Here is a 24493-nt window from a genome sequence, read left to right on the forward strand (position 1 = left end):
TTTCCAGGCCACTGTGCAAAGAAGGGAAACCGGCAAGATGCGAGAATGGGATGGTGCGTCGTAGATCGTACGGTGGAGGAGCATTACTTGTCCGCGCAACGTTAATACCCCGATAATTCATTCTAAATCCAGCAAATGAAGCGACCAAAGTTCTCGCGGCGCGACGGTTCGTAAAGCGTTCTAAGAAACGGACCAGCTCCGTTTCTACGCGGCCGTCGTCGCTTTGAAGTGCCACCATCGCGAAATCTTCGACCAAAGAAGACACGGTCTCGGTCTCGTTTTTCTCCTCTTGTTCCGCTTCCTGTGTGCAACGATGCGCCAGAGTACGCGTGGCACGCGCGCCGCTCGTTTCCTGCTTCTTCTCTCTGGTCGAGGCTCGAGACGAGTTCGGTGCACCAGCGGCTTCCAACCGCAGATGTTTCGCTGGTTCGTAAATCGAACTTGCGATCTCGTAAATTTCCCCGTTACGCGAAACACACGCCTAAACGCTTAATGCTGGCGTATCACGAGTAATTTGCAACTGCGAATGTTTTCCTAGCTCCACTATCGGCGGCGTCGGCGCGACGCCCGACTCGTGGACCGAGTCGAACTTATCACCGATCATTCCTCTCCATGTGCGATCGAAATTTCTGTACCAGATTCAACCTTCATCCTTCTCTCTGAAGAAATCTATCATTTCTTAATTCCTCTATTAACAAATTGTTAAGTGTTTGAAGTAAAATATTTGGTTACTGCAGCTTTATCTGCAGCTTTCCCATTACCAACAAGTTTTCTACCCTTTGTATAATTAGACTGACCTTAAAGCCGTGTCGCAATGGTAGCTTTATAGGCAGACTAATTATACGACCGTAATTCGTCGATGAGAGATGTTCGAGAGGTTTGAATCAGAGTGGTCAGGCGTGACAATACCCCGGCCAGTGTGGGCGAAACCTGGCCGTTTGCACTTGTTTCCAGGCGATTTGGACGAGGAGATGTGGCGATGGAAGGTCACCGATTCTCACCTGGAACTTCCTCAGGATGAGATCGGTCAGCAAAAATACGTACATATCTAGGGAAGGGAATTGCTTTCGTCTTCCTACGAATTTTCTAGAACGTGTTTTGGAATATTTGAAATTCTCGGTTGCGATCCATATCATTGGGCTGTATTAACTCAGCGAGAAGCATACGAGTGACACGGTTCGTTAAGATACTTCAGTCCGTGGTCGGCGCAGGCGTTCCATCGATATTCCGAACAAGTTCGCGGAATAGCGTTGGAACATCAAGGACGAGGCAGCGTCCTCGTTTAGTGGAAAATGTCTCTGGGGAATTTTATTCGGCTTCGGCTTTTGTTCGTTGGGATACTTTGATAAAAATCTAAAAATATTTAACCAACACAACGCTATATACAGTCTGACTTTTCAGTAAGCTCTGTAGCTGGTGTGTATTAAATAAATTGGACTTTAATAAAGTAAAAGTAAAGAAAAAGTAATAAAGTAAAACGAATCCAGTTGTCTTAGCTATAATCTATCGAATTTCATCTTGACAGAGATTAGCGCGGTCGACGATCTTAGAATATCTTCATACGTATCTTGAATTTGTCAAAACATTGCTCTAATATTGTCAAAGAATCGCTGAAAACTCTTGGGTTCACTACGCGCGCGTCTCCGGAATTTCCAAATGCGCCAACTCTAAAATTTCTCTATGGTTCATTAGTTGGATCGCAATTATATCGTATCTCTGTTGGAGAGAATTCATCAGAAATTTCTTAGATTTACTGTTTATAAGTGAGGCGTTAGAGTGTCATTTCATGATCGTAACTACTTTTCCATTTTAGATAACATCATCCGCCTATCTACTCTCGAAATCCACGAAATTGTAGCCGATCTTCCGTTTTTATTTACTATTAGCGGCAAAATCAACTCCACCTCTTTTGGTGCACATAAACCTGTATGCACCAGCACGTGCATTAAGACCTGATCAACTTCTTTGATTTGTGGCCGTTAAGCACCAAAATATGCTACAGCACCCGAGATCCATTAAATGGAATTATTAAATTAGCAAATCGATACGCTGAAAATATCGGCCTCTTCGGACGCTTCAAACACATATAAAATGTAGCTCTACAATATCCTTTCACCACGTAAAGCTTTCCGATAATATTCTTTTTCCCGTTTCTCATCCCCTTTTTCTTATTTTATTTCGTTGTCTTTTCTATGTTCACTTTCTTTTCTTACTTTTCTCATTCCGCTTATTATTATTATATTCTTTCCTACTTATTATTGGGCTCGACCCGTGTACTAATAGTAATAATAATAATAATATTTGCTTGCGCAAATCTTGTTGGATTCTCATGCTTAAACCATTAAGCGTAAAAGTTACGTACAGTAAAGTACAAGTTTTTGAATATTTATAGAAATTCAATATGGATATATTATGTCTGTTATACATACAAAACGCTTTGAAATTTCTTCAGCAATGTAACTGCAACGAGGTGTGATTGTCACGACTTTATGAACCCTCCGATCAAATTGGCGAACGAGCCAATCGACGTCTGCTCGATCGTTTATTTTCTCTATCTCTTATTAGCGAAAACAGAGAAAAAGTTTGGTCAATTAGTATGACGTAGGATCGAGAAAGTTTCTCGTTGAATCGTCGTAAAACGAAATCGCGCGGACGAGCGACGACGTTACCGTGGTTGGAGCGTCGTTTAAGAAGAGACGGAACAAAGGCGCCACTGGCAGCAGCGAACAGGTATCGAAATTCGATAGGGAAAACGAACAGCGATGGTTCTGCGAGCAGAGGCTGGCTCGTAAGCAGGTGGTTTCGTCGACGTCGTCGCGCAACCTGCCCATCGGCAAAGTCTCTAAAACGAGCTGTCGAGTTCTGCCGATAGTACGAGTCTGTCTGCCGAATATCGGCTTTTCGTTACCGAATGCATTTAACAGAAAGGCGAGTCGGAGAGAGGAAAGGAACGTCGACGACGAGATGTCGAATAGAGAGGTTGTTAGCGCGCTTCTTGGATGGGTTATCGCGACGCTAGTCTTGCAAGTACCGAAAGGAAACGAGAGGAAAGTTTACAGTCGCGATAGTAGTCGCTTGGTCGACAATCTCGTAGCTTTCCGCTCCCTTCGTTTCTTCGACAAAAATTTGCATTTTAAATCAAAGGGGATGCACTCGAGACTTTTAACGATGTCACTGCTCGTCTAAATTCCCAAGTATTTCCAGTGTACCGTTCTCTGCGATTCTACCCTTCCGCGACAATTCGCCTACGCGTTTCGCTTCCTTCTACGTGGATTGTGTTCAGCGTTTGAAAACAGCCGTATCGAACCGTAAGGAAAGGCACGCGAGTGGACTGAAAGTCAGCTGAGCCAGGATCGATGTTCGAGAAGCATCGCGTGCCGGCCAACCGTTTCAACTCGTAGCGTTCTGGCTATCGTCGATCAAGCTCAGGTGTTCCTTTCGTAACGACGAACATCGCTCGCAACGCGTGTTCCGACATTACGGTCACGATGATCGGTAGCCGATCGTTTGAAAGCTTTAGCGGTCGAATAATTTTCATCGGTCGCTTCCCTAAAGTTTCCAACGAATCAAATTTCATCGATACGACAATGCTGTTTCTGTACAGCAATATCTCATTACCGTTTCTACAGAAAACGTCCAAACACTTTGGTGAGCGCGTGCAAATTGAATTTAGCATAACTTTCCTGTTTATACGTTAGCCATTGTACGGCTCTCCTCATTGCGATGCATCGTGTCCGAATTCGCATAGTAGGTCGCGTTTCAAGCGTCGTAGAACACAAACTTTCACAGAGTTCCATAGGCTTAACTAAAAGTTTCGTCGACGGGAAGACATCTGCGAATTGTGTGTATTTGGTACAATTGACAGCGACTGGGTTACTTTTGCGCAATTAGAAGACGCAGCCTATAATCGAACGGCGCGTCGCGTTTCGTCGGTAGAAAAGTTTCCACGGGTTGCTGTCGCATCGCGACGATTCCGCTCCTCGTTCGCTGGCATAAGCTCGAGCCACTGCCTCGAGTCATTTTCATCGTATACGCGAGAGTGCCGGTATAAGGGAGAAAAGGGAATGGTTTGTTCGGCTGAAAAGACCGACTCGGCAGCAGTAGGAGGGAAGAGGCGGAAACTATGGTGGAGAGATCATCCTAGATTCCGGAAGGGACGGGTAGAGAGCAAACGAGACGAACAGCCGGCAAGAACGGAAGCTTTGATGCGAATAACCGAGAGCTCTCCGTGCCAGCTGCGCGAGTAATCGAGGCTTCTTTCTACGATGCACGCGCGTTGGACGAATTAAAACGAAAATACAGTAATCTTCGGTTAGTGAATGCGACTTTGGTGTTTGGGTTCGCTACGTTACTCTTATCGAGAAAGGTACTTACTTACTCGCTATTCTAAGGATTATCGTCTGTCGTCTCTCTTGGACTCGCTCGGTTTTCAAATGTATCGAGGACGAGAGAAACATCGAGCGCGAGTAAAACAAAGAGGGAGAATTGGGCTGCTGTTCGTCTAATCGTAAGTATGCAAAAAGACATGATCGTGTTTGGTATCTTCGATCACGGGTTGCGGATAACGCTCCATGGTAGCAGATCGAAAAGTCGACGAGGATAGTCCTCCGCGAAGGGCGAGAATGCGTTTATTAGCCGAGAATTACCGCGTTTCGTTGAATTTTCCATAGACAGGAATTTCATAGGGTCGTTTAACGACAGGAATCAATTTGCCAGTCATTCGAGCGGCGTAGTACAACGCCGATGAAACCGAAACGAGATTGATAGATATGCGCGAAGGGGTGCGAAACAATGCGGCTGTCCGTTGGAAGCCTAGCGGAGCGACGAGGTACGAGAACTATCGTAACCGTACCGTCGCGTCGTCGCGTCGCTCCGTTGCGAACGCGGTCGTGCATGCGACTCAACCAACCACGAATACGCAACCGGTTCGTTGCATAAATATCGTTCGGTTCATCTACAAGGCGCGTCCATCCCTCGCCGGCTGGTAAACGCATTGATTTATCGTTCCATCGTTAACTATGCGAACGCCACACGTTGACGTTCACGCTCGTAAATCCGCAACGGCCTCCATCGTGTTTTTCTCGGCTTTTCCATATGTTGCATCGCATCGGGGTAAAGAAAACGTCTTTTTCTTCTTATTTGCCCGGCTCCTTCTCCTTCCATTTTCATACCTTACCTTCTTACTTTCTGGCTAGAAAGAAAAATCAATTTGACGTTGAAATAAGCAAAGTCGCAACGCCCTAGTAAATTTGTTCCCCAAAGAAGTCGACTCCATTTTCGAGGAAACGAAAGGGGCTGTTGGGAGAAAAGCACTTTGTCGTCGGACGGCGGCGACCTATCGGCAGAAAGAGAAACGTGACGCCTGGCAAATTGACGGGTCGTCGGATTCGCGAAATCCTCCGGAGAACCGTCCCACGTGATCGACGTAATGCTCGTCGCGTACCTGAGCTCCTTCGATCGAAAGAAGGACCGAGTAGGGAGATGCGAAGTCGAAAATAAGAAGACGGAATGTCGACGGCTTGAAATAGGTCAGTCTATAATACCATCGGTGTCTTTTCGTTTAGAGGCTTCGTAATTCGTCAGCCCGTAATCGAGACGATTGTCAGCAAAAAGATTCTTACGAACGTCTTAGATGCGAGCTTTCGCCTAACGTTTATAGAAAATCCTACCTTTAGCCGACTGCCGTTTCAAGGTCTAGACGAGATGTTCTTTTTGCGAAGAGGAACGCACGTTCTTTAAATAGATTCGAATCTATCGGTAACGGTTGGGACCGCGGTCGTTGTCGTTTCGTATAGGAGACGTTTCGCGCCTATCGCTTTCCCGAGCTATCTTTAAAATACAGCGACGGAGATTCGCGTCTGCGGCGGTCTCGGTTTGCGACAACGAAGTCGTCTCGGTGTCAAAAAACCGTCGGTAGTCGGTGATCGGGTGACGCGGAGCGAGAAAAGTGCGGACGGGTCGAAACAAGACGAGAGGAGGCAAAGCGACATTGCTCGAATGCGAGCACGCAGCAGAGAAAGACGTTCAACGGCGGCATTTATTTTCGGCCAATTAACGGCATTCCTCGACGGTGGCATCTCCTCGTTGCATAACTCGTCGGGGAACGACGCGACGCGACGCGGCGGGACGAGCGAAAGAAATGGCCGCGAACCGAGAACAACGGAGAGCTGCCTGGGCAAAAGGAGCGGAGAAAAGCAGACGAGGCGAAGACGCGACGGCACGCGACACCCGACGCTTTCTTCGTCTTCGCAACCTCCCAATTTGCAACTTCTCACAAGCAATCTTAATTTTCTTTCTTTCCTATCTTTCGGCGATTTCGCCATCGACACTGAGACGCGACCAAAAAATGCGTTCACCATTAATCGCGCGTTTCTCGCACGGGCACAGCACCAGACTAGACTTTAAAATTTTCCCAGCGAAGCATTATTCTCGTCGCGACCGTCCGATGTTTTACTATCGTATCGTCGGAATGCGCCGAATGGCAGGCAAAGGAACACCGTCGTCTTAGCGACTAAATTCGAGCTGCAAAACATATAGCAGCTGTAACGAAGACAAATGAAGGAAACGCAAATTACTTTTCTTCACTTATCCGTATGCGTGTAGCACCTTGGTAATCGACAAAACTCCTTTGTTATCGACATTCGCTAACCCCCGTCAATTTTACCGAAAGGATGCAAATTATCGAAAGTTTGAATTGTCCTAATTCCGATGGCCAAGAACTGTGCATATAGGAGGGGTGGTTAGGATTGATCGGGACGCGGTCACGAGTTCCGATAATCTGTGCCCTCGTGACGCAACGCACGCTCTTCCAAGCACAAACTGCATTGCGAGTCCTCGAACGAGTCTATTGGGGTGGCGAATCGAAAATCTGTTCCAGTCGGAAGTATCGATTGTGTGACAAACGAGTGTGATGCGAATTAAGGCGGAGGTTCGAACGATATTCGTAAGTATTAGGATACTTGACAAGTCTAAATAATTAGGCTAAATCTAAAGTTGAACAACTCGTGAATTATTACTTCGTTTGAAACTTTAGACCGTAAAGTGTATTAGATACCGTAATATAAAGTTGATTAGGGTTCGTGTTCGTTAACTCGGACAACGTGTGAGATTCGCTGGAAGGTCACGGAAACTGAAATAGTTGCTACAACGTCGAAAACGTCGGACTCTAAATACGCAAGCGCGACAAGGCATCCGTATGGCCTTTCGTTTCTGGACTAACTGGCAATTATACTTTCCGCGGAAACATGCACTCTTCGGTGTTCGTTTTTACTTTCGTTCGGCTCGTCCATCCACCTATTCGAGGTTCACCCAGTATTTCGATCTACCGTCGGCCGTTTGCTCGCGGGCTCTCGAAATTTCGGTCAACGAACTTTCGAATTCCTTGGCGCGTTTCCCTTCTGTCGCGTTGGCAGTTCTAGGCAATCAGCCTCGTTCGTCGTTGGTAATTATCGGTGGCACGCGCGGAAGTGAGACGTTTCGCGGCCGATTCGGAATACCAATCGAAATTAATTACCGTGACGAGCTCCACGACCAAATTAACCTTCGATAACGAAGCACTGCGCCGCGGCACGACCCGGGTCTATGCCCGATCGAGATTCAACCCCCTGCTTCGCTCTCGTTCGCTCGAATCCAGTCGATCCGCGGTTGTGTCGCAGCTGGAGAAAATCGCGACAGAAGGCGCGTGATACAGACGTGCCACGGACAAGCGATACGTTTTTTTATCGCCGGGCTTTCGTATATTCCGGATTTGTCATTCGTATTTCTGCCCCTCGGTAGATAATATCGATGGTCTTTGGTCGGAGTTATCGAGGGCGTGAGACCCCTTGCGTCCTTTGGCGACGTTTCGTTTCCTATCTCTTAGCTCGTACATCACCTCTGACAACTAAAACCGGTATTTACGGCCGAGTCCTTGCAACCCCTATGCTTATGCGTTTGGTTCCGCTTACGATTCGCTTGGCAGGAAAATCCTTCTTTAAAATTTTCATCGTTCTTCACTTTTTCTTTCTTCCTTCGTGGCAAAATCTCTAGCACCAGTTTGCTTGGCGACCGAGCGCGGTATTGCGATCGGCGGAGTTTAAATTTATCGCGAGGAACTTTTTATCCGACAAATGTTAAAAGTGGTGGAAATCGTTCGAACGATGCGGAGAAAATTATCTTTGCACGCGAATTATACATCAAATCGAGGTAATTTATTATTTTGACGCGAAGTAAGTATCTAGGTGAACAACTTTTTAGCAAGGAAATATACATTTTAAGAACATTTTTTAAATTGTCAATTTTCACGGAACACTCATTATTACAATGGAGTCCTGTTTTGCGGCCAAGTTTCAGAACAAAATACAACACACACAAGAATACACAAAAATCACGCACCAATGCGACTTAAACCCCAAAAAAAACAAAAAAATAAACGCAAAAACCGAAAACCCACGACACATATTAGACCATGGCTACGTCGTACCGACGCGTATCGGTACTTTTGCCTAATCCACCCTACAACCGAAATTCATTGTTTATTGTGAATAACATACACATGTAATACTCATCTTGTTGGACAATAAACGTTATAAAAAAAAAAAAAACTCATTATTACAATTATTTATTTAATTACGATTATACAAGGTTGATTTTGTATTTCGTAAATCTCCTTCAAAATTAAACCACACGTCGAACGTGCGCACCAGACATTTTCCTCGTTCGATGTTTAATTATTTTTCGACAGCTCTTGGATGTCCCGACCTTTCGCTACAAAAAGGTTCGCCATTTGCTCTCTGATAAGCAGTCGGCGTGCGGCACAGAGGTTCTCTCGCGATATCGCGCGCGTCGATCTCTCTCTCTCATCTTCCCGGCAATGCCAGCTTTGAAGGGTTTCTTCCTCCGCGCTGACTCGTCGATAGAGCGCGACGCGACGCCGAACAATCGATGGGGCGATGGTTGTAAAGTCGGCCATCGGGGAGGATGTTGGCGCGCGAACGTTGAACAGGGGAATTGGATTCGCTGGGAATTTCGAGGCGTTAAACCGTACGAAGGGAGAAGACACGCTTCGAAGCAATTACAGGCGGTTGAATCGACGCCGCGAAATTTAATCCGGGGCTCACCGATTTCCAGGGGATCGATATAAAAAGTCGGCCGACGAGGTGGTAGCCTGGTTCTCGAGATATCTGCCGATGTCGGGATACGGCGCAATTACGCAAATGAATTCAAACGGTAACGAATCCGGCATTCTCGAAAGAATTAAACGACGATGATTTTCTAAGTCGGTGCAATTACTTTGGCCGCGGATAAAGGGAAATGGGAATACGAGGGCGACGCGAGAGGGAAAACGGCGAACGCGACCGAAAGCATCGGCACCGTCCTCTGGGAAATACGTCTTGCTTCGCCAGTGGCGAGAAAATTTAATATCCGAATCGACGTTCGCGGTTGCTGCTCTGCACTGTGTACACTATGCGCGGTCGACGCGCAGCTCGTCTTTGCTCGACGGAACTCGAAGCAATCGGGTCCGAGTATCGACGGATGCGCGCCACACTTCTCCGCTTCGTTGTCCTGTTTCTTTTCTGTCGTAGTAGATACCTAGAGTCTTCTATTAGACGATTCTGTTACCGGACGTTCCGCCAATTAGCTTCCGCGCGACGTAATTCCTTTTCCTTCGGTGGAAATTTGTTTATCGTTAGTAACAAATATCGCGCAGATGGTAGATTTTCGCTCGAAATCACAGAAACTTTGAGATATTCGCGATATAGATGGTGCGTACGTGACTTTTACCTTATTCAAAGAAAGGAAACAGCTGCGTATCTTGTAATTAGATAACTGACGACTCTGCTCGAGATGCTACCTATATTTTTGCGAATCTTGCTTGACGTTTCGAAAGAGCACAATTACTCTAGTGTAGCCTAAAGAAAATTGACGATCGTCTGTTTTTTCTTTCTCTGCTGGAGATTAAGGTGTCATTCCGTAACGACGTTACTCCGGAGTAAATTACTTTCTGCGGCGAAAAAGACATCGCTTCCGGCTGTTGGCGACGCTATAAACGGAACAACGGTCGACGCGATTAGGACGTCGTTAAGTACGTTAATACGGTATACTCGATTGCCATTCCTTGTTACGTGTATCTCACTGGCAATCTCTTGGCAACGACGAAAATGAAGTTTCCCACGGTAATTTGTCCGACGTTCAGCTACACCGATGTTTCGTTTCCTCGTTCTCGCACTTGGCACGACACTGAGACAAGAATTGTTTTTCCCTTATGGTCGTGACGACGAAAGATGGCCGGTAAGTGGGTGGAAAGCAAGGTGAAACGGTACACGAAAGTGAGGAATTTCGGTACTTTCAAACATTTCTCGTTCACGACAGAATTCGAGCAATTCTATTGGCGAGCTCCAATATGGATTAGATACGATGCTGTTTCTATTGACGAATACATAACTTTGGTCAACGTGGACTCGGCATTAACGCACCTAGCCGATCTATTCCTTCCGATTGTATTTCGCGCTATCGACCTGCCTATGTTGCACGTTCTAGTATGCATCTAGTGTCCGCAAGAATGTCCGTCCCAACGATATCGGCGAGAAAGCACTGGCAATACATTGGCAAAATCCAGCCCCTGAATCGATATTGCACGACGCTCGACGCGATTCCTCGTTGTCGAGAGAATTATTGGTTTTCGTTCTATCGTATTTCCAGTACCGCAAAACGACATAATGTCGGCGATTCGTCTAGATTTACTCGTTCTGTGTCTACGAAACACGCGATCTTGTTTGTGTAAAGTTTGAAAAATCCAAACGTACGAACGTTACCTTACCGATGAAATTTTTCGTCACGGCGACTTGAACTTTTCCTCGATAAAATTCCTCGTCGTTGCGGAAATCGCTTTGACTCGCGTTTGAACATACATTTACGTTTCTTTTTCTATTTTGATTTCAGATCTCGCCCGCTTCAGATTCAATCGTTCCTCATCGAGCGTTCACGATGGCCGTTCGTTTATGGTAAGTTTTCGACGACGAGTCAGAACATGGTCGTCTTTCATAATCTTTCGCCGTGTTGGCAGTTTCGTTTCTGCTTAGCCTGCACTGTTTGTTAAACAAACGAAAAATTTGACGACGGCCGTTTCCGATGCGAAAACGAGAAACCGTTTCGGAACATTATCTGCAAGGGACCTAAAATCATAATTATCCGCGCAGGATCTCGGCCGAGCCTCTTCGGTTTGCATATCGGTACTCCTAAATCCTTCTTATCCGATGAATTATGCCGACGTTAAAACGGTCTAACGAATTTCGCCGAGCGTTGGTCGAGCGAACGCGTGCACGTACGCGTTGGAGACGATCCAAGGTGGTAGCGAGCAAAGGAATGTCGTGCCTTCGGCGATAAGAACAAAGAAAAGAGAAAAAAAAAAAGAGAGAGGCAGTGGTCGTTAACTCTTCGAGACATCAGGACTTCGATACTCTGACTACGCTCCTGAACTTTTCGAAACATCTCGAGCAGAGACACGTATTCTCCACGTTGCCGAGACCGAAATTTCATATCTTGAATTCACCATTTTCCCCCAAATATTTCCCCATAAAGTTTCATCTCGATCTACCGATGTGGATTCGGACAATCCAATTCCCCTCGCTGCAGGTCCACACGAATGCCCCGAGTCGCGTAACTATCTTGGCGCGAGTTTCGAACGAAATACGCACCAACTTTCGCGTAATTGCGTAATTGGTAGCAGGTGTCGGGCGAAAGATTCGAGCAACGAACATGGCCGTCAGCGGAGAGAATCCGAACGATGAGACGAGGGCAGGGTAAGAGGAGGAAGCGACACGAGGCGAAAACTCGAAGGGAAGTGAAAAGATAGCGAAGTTGCGGTTCTACGAAACCGGTGTCGGTGTCAGAGTCGGCATTCGCGTCTGCGTCTGCGACGATCTCTATAAATAATTGGGGGAATCCCGCGGTACCAGAAGAAATTGCCGTATTCCACGGCAAACGTGGTACACTGTCGTCGAAATATTTGCACCACTTCCTCCCCTTCGCCTCGTCTTCCTCTAATTTTGGCCGGCAAACCGTCGAAAACTCTTCGACCAGCGGACGCTCGTCTTCTTTTTCTTTCGCGACCGAGAACGTCTGCCCGACTTTGCTCCAATTTCTATTTTCGACCGAGACGTTGAAACTTTCGAGGTAGATACGTTCGCGATCCGACGCCGACCGATTCGACGAGAATCGAAACGCGTGTCGTTCGGAGCCTGTCTTTGTCATGGTCGTTGTCGACTGTCCACCTATCAGGCTACTAGCGTTGAAAGATATTCGTTTTCGTCCCGGCGATATTTCGTTCGAAGACTAACCACAATTGACCAAACGTTTACAAATGAGAAGCGCCCGATCTATCGGTAAATTCGTAAATTCTAAGGACCAAGGATTCGTTGCGAGAGGTACAGTTGGTTACATAAATATTGAGAAGGCGCCCGTTATATTTTTATTACATGAAATCGACAGAAAATTTGCCCAAACTAACAGAGTAACGTCTACCTATGTTCTATGTCTTAGACAAATCCAGCGCGTATAAGAAGCGAGCAAAGCGGCGGAGCGGCAGCGGTGACGTCCGGAAGCGAAAGCCGGAGAAGCAGCGGCGAGAGCGTGCCAGTGCCGGTGCCGGTATCGGTGCCGGTGCTCGTGCCTCTCGACGGACCGAGGAAACAGGGACGAGAGACTACGTTTCCTTTCTGCCAGGTGCGCTCGTATTCTCATCCAAAGTGGCTAAGAGCGTAAGTCCTCATCGAGTGCACCAGGAGTGCTCGAGCGGAGGGGAGGTGCAGGTACAGGTGCAGCAGGAGAGACGAGCACCGAGGCGCATGCCTTACCTGGGGCCTGATATGACAACCCGGCTATCCGCCATGTTTTACACGGTTGAAGTCGGGGACACCAGATTCACCATTCTCAAGCGGTATCAAAACCTGAAGCCAATCGGTTCCGGGGCACAGGGGATCGTTTGGTAAGTGATGGCGATTGTCGTGCAAATCATCGACCATGTGTCGAAGCTTAAATAATTTTAATTCAACTTGAAGTCGTAAGTAAAGTAAGCGCTGGATTTCCTGCCGCCTTCCCACCATTTTGACTGATTTTAAGAGAAATCGACGATAGGAAAGCAGTGCGATGACCGAGTGGGTAGCACTCGACCCATCCATCGTTTCGTTTACATAATTGAAACGCGATTAGAACTGCCGTACGAGTGGAAGGTGTGCAGGGTCGTCGACGACTCGCCATCGATCGATGAATCTCTAATTATTATTTGCGCGCGTTTGTTGCAGCGCGGCGTACGACACGGTGACCGCGCAAAATGTCGCGATCAAGAAACTCTCCAGACCTTTTCAGAACGTGACGCACGCGAAGAGAGCGTACAGAGAATTCAAGCTGATGAAGCTGGTCAATCATAAAAACGTAAGTATATATTTTCGTCGTATCGAACGTACACCACCCACGTTGATAAGTATTGGAAGACGCTCAAGTGCGAGAGGACCCGGATATTCCAACCGATACTTAGAAACGGCAGCGTGTACCCTACCTTGATTCGAATTTCTGGTTATTCTCTGTTCGGCAGATAATCGGTTTGTTGAACGCGTTCACGCCGCAACGGTCGTTGGACGAGTTTCAAGACGTGTACTTGGTGATGGAGCTCATGGACGCGAACCTGTGCCAGGTGATTCAGATGGATCTGGATCACGAGCGTATGTCCTACCTGCTTTATCAGATGCTGTGCGGCATCAAACACTTACACTCGGCCGGTATCATTCACAGGGTGAGTGGCGAGTGGAGATCCGATTATTTTCGGTCACGATCAGATTTACGAGTTGTCAATCCTTTTTTTTTTTTCTTCTTGGCGCCTCCTATTCGTTGGTTACGCGTAGGATTTGAAGCCGAGCAATATCGTGGTAAAGGCAGACTGTACGCTGAAAATTCTCGACTTTGGCCTGGCTAGGACCGCTGGGACAACCTTCATGATGACGCCGTACGTGGTGACGCGATACTACAGAGCGCCGGAGGTAAGAATAAGAAAAAGAACGCGAAACGCGAACTCATAGCACGCTTAATAGCGTTGTCGAGTAGATCAGGATACAGATGGTTTCTTAGAACGTCGATTTCATCGATTCGTGTCGCGAGTCTCGATTTCCGCTACTAGAATCGCACGATGTACACCGTGATCCGGACGATCTGTCGTCTCGCAGGTGATCCTCGGGATGGGATACAAGGAGAACGTGGACATTTGGTCGGTCGGATGCATAATGGGCGAAATGATTCGAGGTGGTGTGCTGTTTCCCGGCACGGATCATATCGACCAGTGGAACAAGATAATCGGTAGGTCGCCGTGATCGCTTGCCCGTCTTCCATCGAGGAACGTGCGCGCTTTAACACGCGCCCGCTGGACGTTTTTGCAGAGCAACTGGGAACGCCGGCACAGGAATTCATGCAGCGGCTGCAGCCAACGGTCAGGAATTACGTTGAGAACAGGCCGCGGTATCCGGGATATCCGTTCGACAGGTTATTCCCGGACGTTCTGTTTCCATCGGACTCGTCGGAGCACAACCGATTGAAAGGTGAGTGATCGGAAAAGCTTCCGCTCGAAGCGGTTCTTCCTTCGCTACGTTTCTTCCATGTCCGTTTTTTCTTCTCGTTGCGTGTTTCAGCCAGCCAAGCCAGGGATCTATTGTCGCGCATGCTCGTGATCGACCCCGAGCGACGCATCTCCGTCGACGATGCTTTGCTGCACAATTACATAAACGTGTGGTACGACGAGGGCGAAGTCAATGCCGTAAGTGTCGTCGATCCTTCGTTAATCTCGTAGTCTTCTCGCTACCGCACTCGCCTCGCCTCGCCTACATACGTCGTACCTTCTTCTACTTCCCTGTTATCCCTCGACCACGTTTTTACGTTTGTAAAGGGGGCGGGGTGAATGGGTGACGGTGGTGGGAGAAAGAAGGAGAGTATCGATCGGCGACCGATTCGAGTCGCGTCTGTCGAGTGGTTCTTTCTTTCGAGAGAACGAGAAAGACGATGATCGAATGGTAGTTGAACGTTTGTTACAGCCTGCACCAGGCCCCTACGACCATAGCGTGGACGAGAGGGAACACACGGTGGACCAGTGGAAAGAGCTGATTTACCAGGAAGTGATGGAGTACGAGACGAGCCACAATCCGGCGACGGTGGCTCAAACGTCCGAGAGTAGTGATTCTCGGTAGACACGCAAGAACCTTACCATCTTTCGCGTCAGGGGCGCACCTAGACTGTCCGATCTATTATACGTACATATATATACACACGCGTGCGCCAACACCTACCCGCCCACGCACATACACGTACACAGGCCCAGGACATATTACGACAGATGCGTGTGTATATGTATGCATGTATGTATGAATATATATACATATACATACATATACAAATATATATATATATATATATTTATATATATTCGCGGAAATGTAAAGAAAGGAAGCGACGATTAGAAACAGTTTCACGTCCATGGGAAAGACGTACGTTAAACGAAGAGCCATTTTCGTTCGAGACGAAGAAGATCGCGAAACGAATGAAACCAGGATAGAAAAGGAAAGTGCGAGAGATAGAGAGAAAGGGGGGAAGGGAGAGAGAGAGAGAGAGAGAAAATGTGTGTATGTGTGTGTGTGAGAGGACGAGAGCGAGCACGGCCGAGCACAGGAGAGAAAATGTGAGATGGAGCGAAAGGTAGAATGGTAAAGCGCTTATTTGCGAGGAAAGAGCGAAAAGAAAAAAAAAAATAGTCGGCAACAGAGAGAAAGAAAAAGAGAGAGAGAGAAATATGTCGTTCGCGCGGACGTACGAGGCATAACGAGCGCGCGTTTGCGAAAACGTATATGCGATAGGAATCCCTGCAACAACCAAAGCATCGACGCGATTCGGAGGTCCGCCAACGAACGCGTTCACTCGACAAACAGGATACATATGTACCGCGCGACGTTCGTCGTTGTTCTCGCTCGGTCTTCTTGTTCCGCTTTCCGAGCGTATCTCCTTTGTGCGGGAAACGCGCATTCGTTCGCAACGAACGTTCTCCGCGATCGAGCTTACAATTAGTTGAAAAGTTTGCAACACACGCGTCGCCGATCGATCCAGAACTCTGGAATATCCCGTTTTCCAAACCGACCTAACGCAACTGGTTCGTTGTATCCGGTCGCGTCTCACGTGGTCCGGTCGCGTCGCGAACCAAACCGAACGAGAATTCTAATGCTCCTTCGTCTTTTCCCGCTTGATTCTTCCTCCTTGTCCTTTTCACCTAGCACACTTACTTTCTTCTTTCGCTCTTCTACGATCAGAAATCAGACGATTGGTTTAAACGAAAATATGCCGATGAAAACGATAAACTGCCGAAAAGATTTATCTTAGTTCGCGATCGTGCCGCGCATCTTTTCATTACTGCCATCGTAACGAACGAGCCGCTCTTTTTTCTCCCTGATCGCGCGCGATCGATTCGTGTCGACCCGTCGCGTTTCTTGCAGCGAACGTGCAACGAAACGCGATGACAATTGATTTTCTTCGGAGCAGCATCTTTGTACTCGCGTGTTTGCTAGATGGTCGAGGAAGACTCGTCGCGATGTTGGTTCGCGGCAATAACGACGTGCGGGTAACACGCGGATGGAACGCGATAAAAGCGTACTCGAATGATTCGAAGAAAGTGACGTGCGATGAGAGTGATAGAGGGGGGAGGGGGGGGGAAGGCAACGAGTAAGTAAGTAAGTCACATAGTCGATCGAAACGAATGCAATTTTCTACGTAATTCCAAAAGCGTCCAAAGTACAGGGTGCCGCTGAATACAAGAGCTCGAGCATTCCCTTTTCAAAATCCGAATTTCGATTTACCGTGATTACGCGTTTAATCATCGAGCGAGAACATTGTGTGTATTTTTATATGCGACTCGAAATGCGTGCTTTTGTCTCATCGTTTTCGTGCGCTCGTACGCCACCGATATTTTGTAACGCTAACTTTGTAAGATGGAAAGCCGAGAAAGAACACGAAGAGAAAGCGAAGGGATCCAGCGATACCTAAAATAAGCATCGTCGAGCACGACAAGGCCACAGTCGAATCCGTTTCTTCGAAAACTGAAAGTGCAATGTCGCGGCGATTGATCCTCGAGTACCGCGACGATGTTATCCGCGGTTATACTTGTCGATTGTATTTAGCTAGATAGTTCCTTAGGTAAAAACTCGTTTTCCTTGTGCAATCGTACGATCGTCGTGCCGTTGCACGACGATGAATGCCGTCGCGATGACAATTAGAATATATATATATATACATATATATATACATATATATATCGTGTGTGTATATATATATATATATATATACGACATATAATATATAAATCTCTCTATATATTATATTATATTATATTATATTATTATATTATATTATATTATATTATATTATATTACATTGTATTGTATTGTATTGTATTGTATTGTATTGTATTGTATTGTATTGTACTGTATTATTGTATTGTATTGCATTGTATTGTATACACGAAGAACAATATTTCGTAATTTCTGGAAAATTTCACTGTCGATGAACAAACGGCAATAATTGGCAAAGTTAAAGTTTCGACGATGATCGTTCGTGCGTGTACAAGGGAAATAAGCACGAACGACGTGTTCGTATCGTTCGTTTCGGCGTTCCTTCGTTTCTTGCTGGTTGCTGGAGGAACGGCGACGACGTCGACTTCGTTGTCGCAAGGACGCAACCGCGGGCTTTGTTTCTCGACCAAAAAGAACGCTCCGCCCAGCAACGTTATTACACATTTCCGGTTATGCTTTAGGGAAAGGACTTACGAGCGTTGTTTGTTTCACGAGGAACGTACTAACTTTAGGGTTAAGCTTGAGTAAAGGGAATGCGCGTTATTCCAAAGCGACACGTTTCGTGGCAATATCTGTACAGTAGTCGGACCGAGATACGCGACTGAAATATCTTTATTTTTGACGACGACGACGACAACGACGATGATAGTGACCATGACGATGACAGAAACAGAGATAACGACTACTACTAAACTGGTGATTATTAATATTACAGTTAGTAGTATTGATACTACCACCACTACTACTACTAGTATAACTACTATTACTATTATCGCTATTACTACCGCTCTATTACTACTGCTACTATTACTACTACTACTACTACTGTTACTGTTACTACTACTGCTACTACTACTACTACTACTACCACTACAACAACAACTACTACTACCACCACCACCACCACCAATACTACTACAACTACTTCTACTACTACTACTACTACTACTACTACTACTACTACTTCTACTACTACTACTACTACTACTACTCTACTACTCTACTACTACTGCTACTACTACTACTACTACTACTCTACTACTACTACTACTACTACTACTACTACTACTACTACTACTATTCCTATTATTTGTTTATTATTATTTTTATCATTATCCGATTATTATTATTATTATTATTATTATTATTATTATCATAAAAATGAATGTATTTATTACCGTTTATTGCGAGTCGAGTTATCGAGACGATCGAAAGGACAGTGAGTAATTGTAATGTAAACGTTGAATTTTTATTTTCCACGACGATAGTCATGTGAATATATTGCTACAGTCCGATCCAAATAATCAAGCTTTTGTAACACTAATTATAATAAAGTAACGGTGATACTGCTAATCGCGTAATTGTATCGCACACGGTAATTCGGATATGAAGCGTCGAGTGGCCGCGTAGGTAGAAGAAATTTGCGTGTATCATATAAGTGAGATATAAGTACGCCAAAAATCTTTACAAATTCATACGAAATCGTTCGTTTTAGTTTTCGATTCCTTTTTACTTCCTTGCGTATCTAGTGGCAAATGAGCGGCAAACAGCGGCGAAATCGCGGCGCTCCCTTCGTTCACGATGGGTGTGCGCACAATTTTTCTCTCGCTCGAGGAGAAACCAACTATAAACAGCCCGTACTCCTCGAGCGAGTTCTCGACGCTCGGTCTCTGTCGTCCGCGATGTTACCGGGGCGGTTGACGAACGTGCGCAGACGGCAGAGAACGAGAAAATGTGGCGAGATGCTATTTTTCCACGCGTGTACGATGTCAAAGTCTCTTTCTTCGCACAGTGCGAACGCGCAGAAAGGAGTCGGTGAACCGTGATTCCTTGTAATTTCGTCCAGCTCCACGAGCCAAAAGCACAATATCTCGACGCTTTCGGGACACATCGAATTCGCTTCTGGCGAGCTTTCCTTCTTCCCATTCAAACGATATCACGCGAAACAGAGGGACGCGACACGGAAGCTCGGAAAAGCGGAAGTCAGAGGGAGAACCGAGAGAACGGCGGACCTCGAAAATCCTCTCACGAACGAACGTTGTTAATATCGCGTGCGTATTTCCTTTTCCGATAGACTCGCGACTTGTACAACCGCGACCGGAATTTCTAAAGATTTTTGGGTATACGCTCTATATGTACGGAGGAACGACGGAAATAATTGCTGGTTGTAAGCCGGGAGGAATGCAGGATAGAGGAACGAGACCGCGACGACGTCCGCGAGAGAAAAGGAGAACAAGATTGCCAGGTCTCGAGGAAACGCGGTCGAATCGGCAGATATCGAGATCGCGCGATTTCCGGCGCTTCGAGGTTTTTCGTAGAATTGTAGACGCACTTCGCGCCTCCGAATCGATAGATACAACACTATTGTTTCTACCGAGTGCGTTTTTTTCTTATTTCGTCCGTAGCCGGAACGAATTTAGCCGATAGTATCGATAACGATAACGCGCTCTAGGCATTACGATAATAACGATAGCAATAGCCATAGACGTAATAACGATAATGAAACGAGCGCTAGACGAAAGAGAATACGCGATAATACAATAATTGTTACACGGTCGTGGTAGATGAGATGGAAAGGACTTTGCAATCCTTTTCCGGAGAACACGTGTAAAACGACCTTGTCGACACGATTACTTTCAAAACAGATTCAAATATATAGCACGACAACCTCGTATACGATATTTGCACAACCAACCGACAGAAACTTGGAGCGACCTTAGAACGCGCAATATCGGTGACCGGAGACGACGAGAACGTAATTAAAGTTGAACTAATAAAGCAACAGCCGACAAAAGAAATTCGTAATAACGAATCACGATAATAACGATAACAATAATAATAATAATAATAATAATAATAATAGTAATATTAATAATAATTACAATAATATTAATAACGATTTACGGTAATCGACGTTTACTCTAGTATTAACTTTAACGCTAATACTATGGATAATGTTAATGTTAACGATACTACTAATAGTACTACTAATGGTAAAAATAACAAAGAATAGTAATGCTAATAATAAGAGTAACGATAAAGAAGAACAAAATTAATAACGATAACAATAATAATATTATTAGTAACAATAACGATAATCGTGTCCATTGCCTGTCGCAAAAGGAAAACGATGCATAAAATAACCGGGTACCTACAAAGTGACGTGCCTTTGAGACTTTTCGAAGCAAACGATCGGTTCGCCGTTAGCTTTCGACTTCCGTCCGTGGAACCCGGTTCCGCGGACGTGTCCGTATTGCGCGTTTCCAGGGAAACTCGACTCCTTCGGCAATCGCGATCGTGCTCGATCCTTTAGTCACCGCATCTGCGACACCTGGCAACGAATCTTCCGAGTTTCGAGTCGTGAACCCACTACCTAGATCGTAGATAGGCAACCGCCAGCGATTGCCAAGAAACGGAGAAAAAGTGAGCGAGAGAGAGAGAGAGAGAGAGAGCGGAAGCGAGTGTATGCGCGTGTACGAGAGATAGCAAGAGAACAAGGATCTAAGGAAATAATAGTCGACGATAACTAGCGGTCGGGTAATGTGCGAATTAACGATAATCCTTTTCTTAGCGCGATAGAGCAGGCATAATAGAGAAGCGACGAATATTTTGAAACGATTTAATCGTCGGCCAGTTTAGGGGAAGGGAAAGAGGAAATAAATGAAGCAAAATAACAATGTCCATGTTGCTAAATATTAGCGGTGAAGTAGTTTGCGTATAGCGACGTGTTAGTTAAAAAAATTAGTGCGTAGTGCGAGTGAAACAGATGGGATGAAATGGAGAAACACCGAGAGGGTGGAAAAGGGAGCGAGAGCTTGAGTGAACGCGAAAGAGAACACGAGCGAAAATTATCGCGTGGATACGCATTTATATATATATATATATATGTAGAGTGGTAAAATCGAGAGTATCACACGTACGTGAAACATACACAAACAAATGGACAGGCGTGTGGTAAAACGCGGAGAGCAAGAATAAAAGCAAGAGCGAGAGCAAGAGGAAGGTTGGATCTGAGAAACGCAAAGGGTAGTAGCAGAAAAAGGAAGAAACAAACGAAGACGAAAGAAGCTAGATACGCAGATACACGCGAGAAACACACGAAGCATAGTAGACACGTAGATTACAGTTAGGAGATAGAATTTTAGGTGAAGTTATCGAGCCCGTTCCTTCGTATTAGATATGGTAGCGTTAGAGATGCCCGGCACGCCTCGAAACGAGGACACGTGGTCTGCACCTACCGACTTGGTGGAAAAGAGCTTCGCTCCAACGACGTTTCTTTTGTTTCTCATCGAAGAAGAAGAAGAAGAAGAAGAAGGAGAAGGTGAAGAAAGAAAAGAGGAGCGTTAGACAACGGCCGCTTGTTACTTCCTCGAGCCGTTCGTTCTTCTCGATGCATTCCATGCTGCGTTTCGTTCGCCACTTTTCCCAATGGATCTTTCTCACGAAGATCGACTTTCCCAGCAATAAAAGGAAACAGAGAGGGAATAGACAAGACACAGGATAGAAACGCGTTCGAATGGCACGCATGTAGGGTAGCGACATCGACGCGACGAGCGCAGAAAAAGAAACAAAATTTCGTTTTGTAATTCGCAGAGGCGAATAATCGCAGCAAGGCTAGGGCGCACAAGGAAAGAATAGCGAAAAACGCGAGATAGAGAAGAAGGGAGTCAACGAAACGGTAAATGGTAAACAGGGAGAGAAAGAGAGAGAGAGAGAGAGAGAGAGAGCGAGAGAGAAAGAGAGTGTGTGAGAGTACCGTACCCATTGTAGTCGCGCGTAAATTATTATAAATATGAAAACATTAATATTATCACCGAGCATATTGTATACCTCTTCTGTACATACAGCTGAACGGCACCAACAATAACGAGTTACGATTTTGTCGTAGCCACGATGGGAAACGGCGAACGTCAGATCGATGTTGCGTATTGTCTTTTTTGCGTGGCGAGCAATCGAAGCGAGTATGATCGTAATGTAATTATATTACCGCTGCGGTACGATGTAACTGCATGATCGACGGCACCGTATACATATACATATACATGTATATAAATATATATATATGTATATATATGGTATATATATATATATATAGTATATATATATATATATATATATAGTATATATATACATATTATAAATACATTTCGTAGGACGAGGATCGCGATGGCGAGCGATGATTTTCTATTATTGCTATAATTATTACCATTACCGTGATTACGGTTTCTTACGATGATCGCTGCGACGACGACGACGATGATTAGTACTTACGCGGATGAGTGTGTTACGAGAGAGTGGCAGGGTAACCGTAACCGAATGCTATGTACGGAAAAGTTGAGAGAAAGAACGAAAAAGCGTGTATCGTTGGCGTGCTCGTCGGACGAGTGTCGCGGGGCAGGGAAGAAGGATGTATCCGTCGAGCAGCAGCGTTGTGGACCTTATTCGTAGGTGTAGACTAACGCGAGCAACAAGGGGTTCCTAAATGTTGTCCGGACGATTCGCCAACATCCGAGGGAGAGCGTACGGGCGAGGATTTTCCATCGAAACGAAACGAAAGTGAATGCGAAAGAAAAAGCACGGGAAGACGTAGGCTGACAGAAAGTAAAAGAGAAGAGAATCGGCGCTCGTACGCGTCCTGGCGATGGATCGCGTCGGCTTCGCACAGCCGTCTCGAATACAGAGAAAGCCGACTCTTTTTCGCTGATATTTCTTTTTTCACGCACCGACGATGGATCCCCGATTTTTAGTCCCGCGAGCGAATAGGCGAACGACAAAGAGGCAACGCGATCGAGCCCCAGCGTTCATTCTCCGTTTATTTATCGTTTATTTAACGTTTATTACCGTTTATTACCGTTTATTACCGTCGAGAAAACGGAACTTCCCCCGATGAAGTTCGAAGCCACGTTTCTAGGCGTAAACGATCATCCTGTGGTTATTTCTTGGCAGAAGCGAACCAATGCTCAAACGCTGTTGGTTTAAAGTGAATAAAAAACAGCTGAGAAACCAAGATTTTCTTTACCCGTCTGTACCTATAGGCCTGTAACACGTCGTGTATGTGCAGTGGAGTATAAAGGGAATAATAAAGAGTACACACTTTTTATATGCACGGTTTTTGACTCTTCTCGCTTCACCGTCATCCATTCGATTTTTCTTGAAATTCAAATATAATTTCATGCTATGCTACTGTATATACTGTATATTCCACGACGAAGGTAAGGAACGCGTCGTCCACTTTGTCACGCGCAAAACGAACGACGTACGAATCGATCGAACGATCGGTGGCAAGCTTCAGACGCGGCCAAGTATTCGCGACAAATATGACGAAGACGAGCGAACCGATATTTCGACTTGGTAGGACAGGAGGAACAACGAGTTGGTCGTAAGACCTGCGACATATAGACAACGACTTACGCTTGAATCAATCGCAAGATATTTTCGACGATGGGTGAAATCCTACGAAACTGGATACAAGCGAGGCTGGGAATCCTGATCGATCTGACACCCGAGGTGTTTGGTTATTACACCAGGGACGGCTCGCTTCTCGCACAGATTCTGCACAGCTACGACATAATAAACCGCGATCAATTGGGCACGATCGTCGTTACCCAAGATCCTGCTCTCTGCAGAGTAAATCTGAAGCATTTGAAGTTTTGGTTGCGATTCGTGGGAATCGATAGCGACGATGAAAGCATCGAAGAAATTTCCTGCGGCAAAGGTACCACGTCGATGCGCTTGTTCTACAAGCTGTACCTGTGCCTGGAAACCAAGGACAGGTTGCACTTTATCACGCTGCAAAAGGAGAGGGAAAAATTCGTACCCGCGTCGAAAAAGTTCGAAGTGACGAAAGTCTGCGAGGAACCTCCGCCGTATCAACCGATGGAACATCCTTTGTCGAAGAAGTTGGCGAAGGGAAAGGACATCGTCGACTGGCATCGTACCAAACTCCCAATGATACTAGCAAAGTTTCAAAAAGAACGAGAGAAGCTGATGGCTGTTCCCCCGCCGCACACCGATGTGCAACCCAGCGTAGAGCAGTGGCCAGCCGAGGTATCTAAGTAAGTATTCTTGGTGGAATACTCTAGCGAGGCCATAACAGTCAGGTATCGGTATACACGGGGGTACTAGGAAGATCCGAATTTTAT

The 24493-nt window shown here is 45.9% G+C and overlaps 2 protein-coding genes and 1 long non-coding RNA gene across 6 annotated transcripts in view; all 3 read left to right on the forward strand.

The window, feature by feature from the left end:
- The window catches only part of LOC132905532 (uncharacterized), a 46775-nt gene extending 23324 nt beyond the window's left edge, over positions 1-23451 (forward strand). Inside the window, exon 2 of the long non-coding RNA XR_009657816.1 lies at positions 15794-23451. This is a non-coding gene — a long non-coding RNA (uncharacterized LOC132905532). The remainder of the gene's footprint in view (positions 1-15793) is intronic.
- LOC132905511 (stress-activated protein kinase JNK) overlaps positions 1-23451 on the forward strand; it is a 46350-nt gene extending 22899 nt beyond the window's left edge. The window contains exons 1-10 of one of the 4 annotated variants that reach the window (XM_060956884.1): positions 1003-1040; positions 10921-10982; positions 12520-12964; positions 13281-13410; positions 13571-13768; positions 13878-14012; positions 14196-14325; positions 14406-14564; positions 14655-14779; positions 15054-23451. In XM_060956884.1, the coding sequence (XP_060812867.1) occupies positions 1018-1040; positions 10921-10982; positions 12520-12964; positions 13281-13410; positions 13571-13768; positions 13878-14012; positions 14196-14325; positions 14406-14564; positions 14655-14779; positions 15054-15206 (1560 nt within the window). In that variant the 5' untranslated portion in view covers positions 1003-1017 and the 3' untranslated portion in view covers positions 15207-23451. Of the gene's footprint in view, positions 1-1002; positions 1041-10228; positions 10270-10920; positions 10983-12325; positions 12405-12519; positions 12965-13280; positions 13411-13570; positions 13769-13877; positions 14013-14195; positions 14326-14405; positions 14565-14654; positions 14780-15053 lie in introns of those variants that run through there. The other 3 variants (XM_060956883.1, XM_060956882.1, XM_060956886.1) reach the window with 3 other exon arrangements.
- A 75-nt stretch (positions 23452-23526) lies between these two features.
- On the forward strand, positions 23527-24419 carry LOC132905524 (uncharacterized). The gene has a single exon (XM_060956915.1). The coding sequence runs from the start codon at positions 23793-23795 to the stop codon at positions 24408-24410; it is 618 nt and encodes a 205-aa protein (XP_060812898.1). The 5' UTR covers positions 23527-23792; the 3' UTR covers positions 24411-24419.
- Positions 24420-24493: the final 74 nt, after the last annotated feature.

The sequence above is a fragment of the Bombus pascuorum genome, chromosome 3, assembly GCF_905332965.1.
Source record: "Bombus pascuorum chromosome 3, iyBomPasc1.1, whole genome shotgun sequence".
In the NCBI taxonomy this organism is placed as follows: Eukaryota; Metazoa; Arthropoda; class Insecta; order Hymenoptera; family Apidae; genus Bombus; species Bombus pascuorum.

Bases quoted from the DNA above. Each gene is read 5' to 3' on its own strand.
- LOC132905524 (XM_060956915.1), top strand. From the start codon at position 23,793: ATGGGTGAAATCCTACGAAACTGGATACAAGCGAGGCTGGGAATCCTG.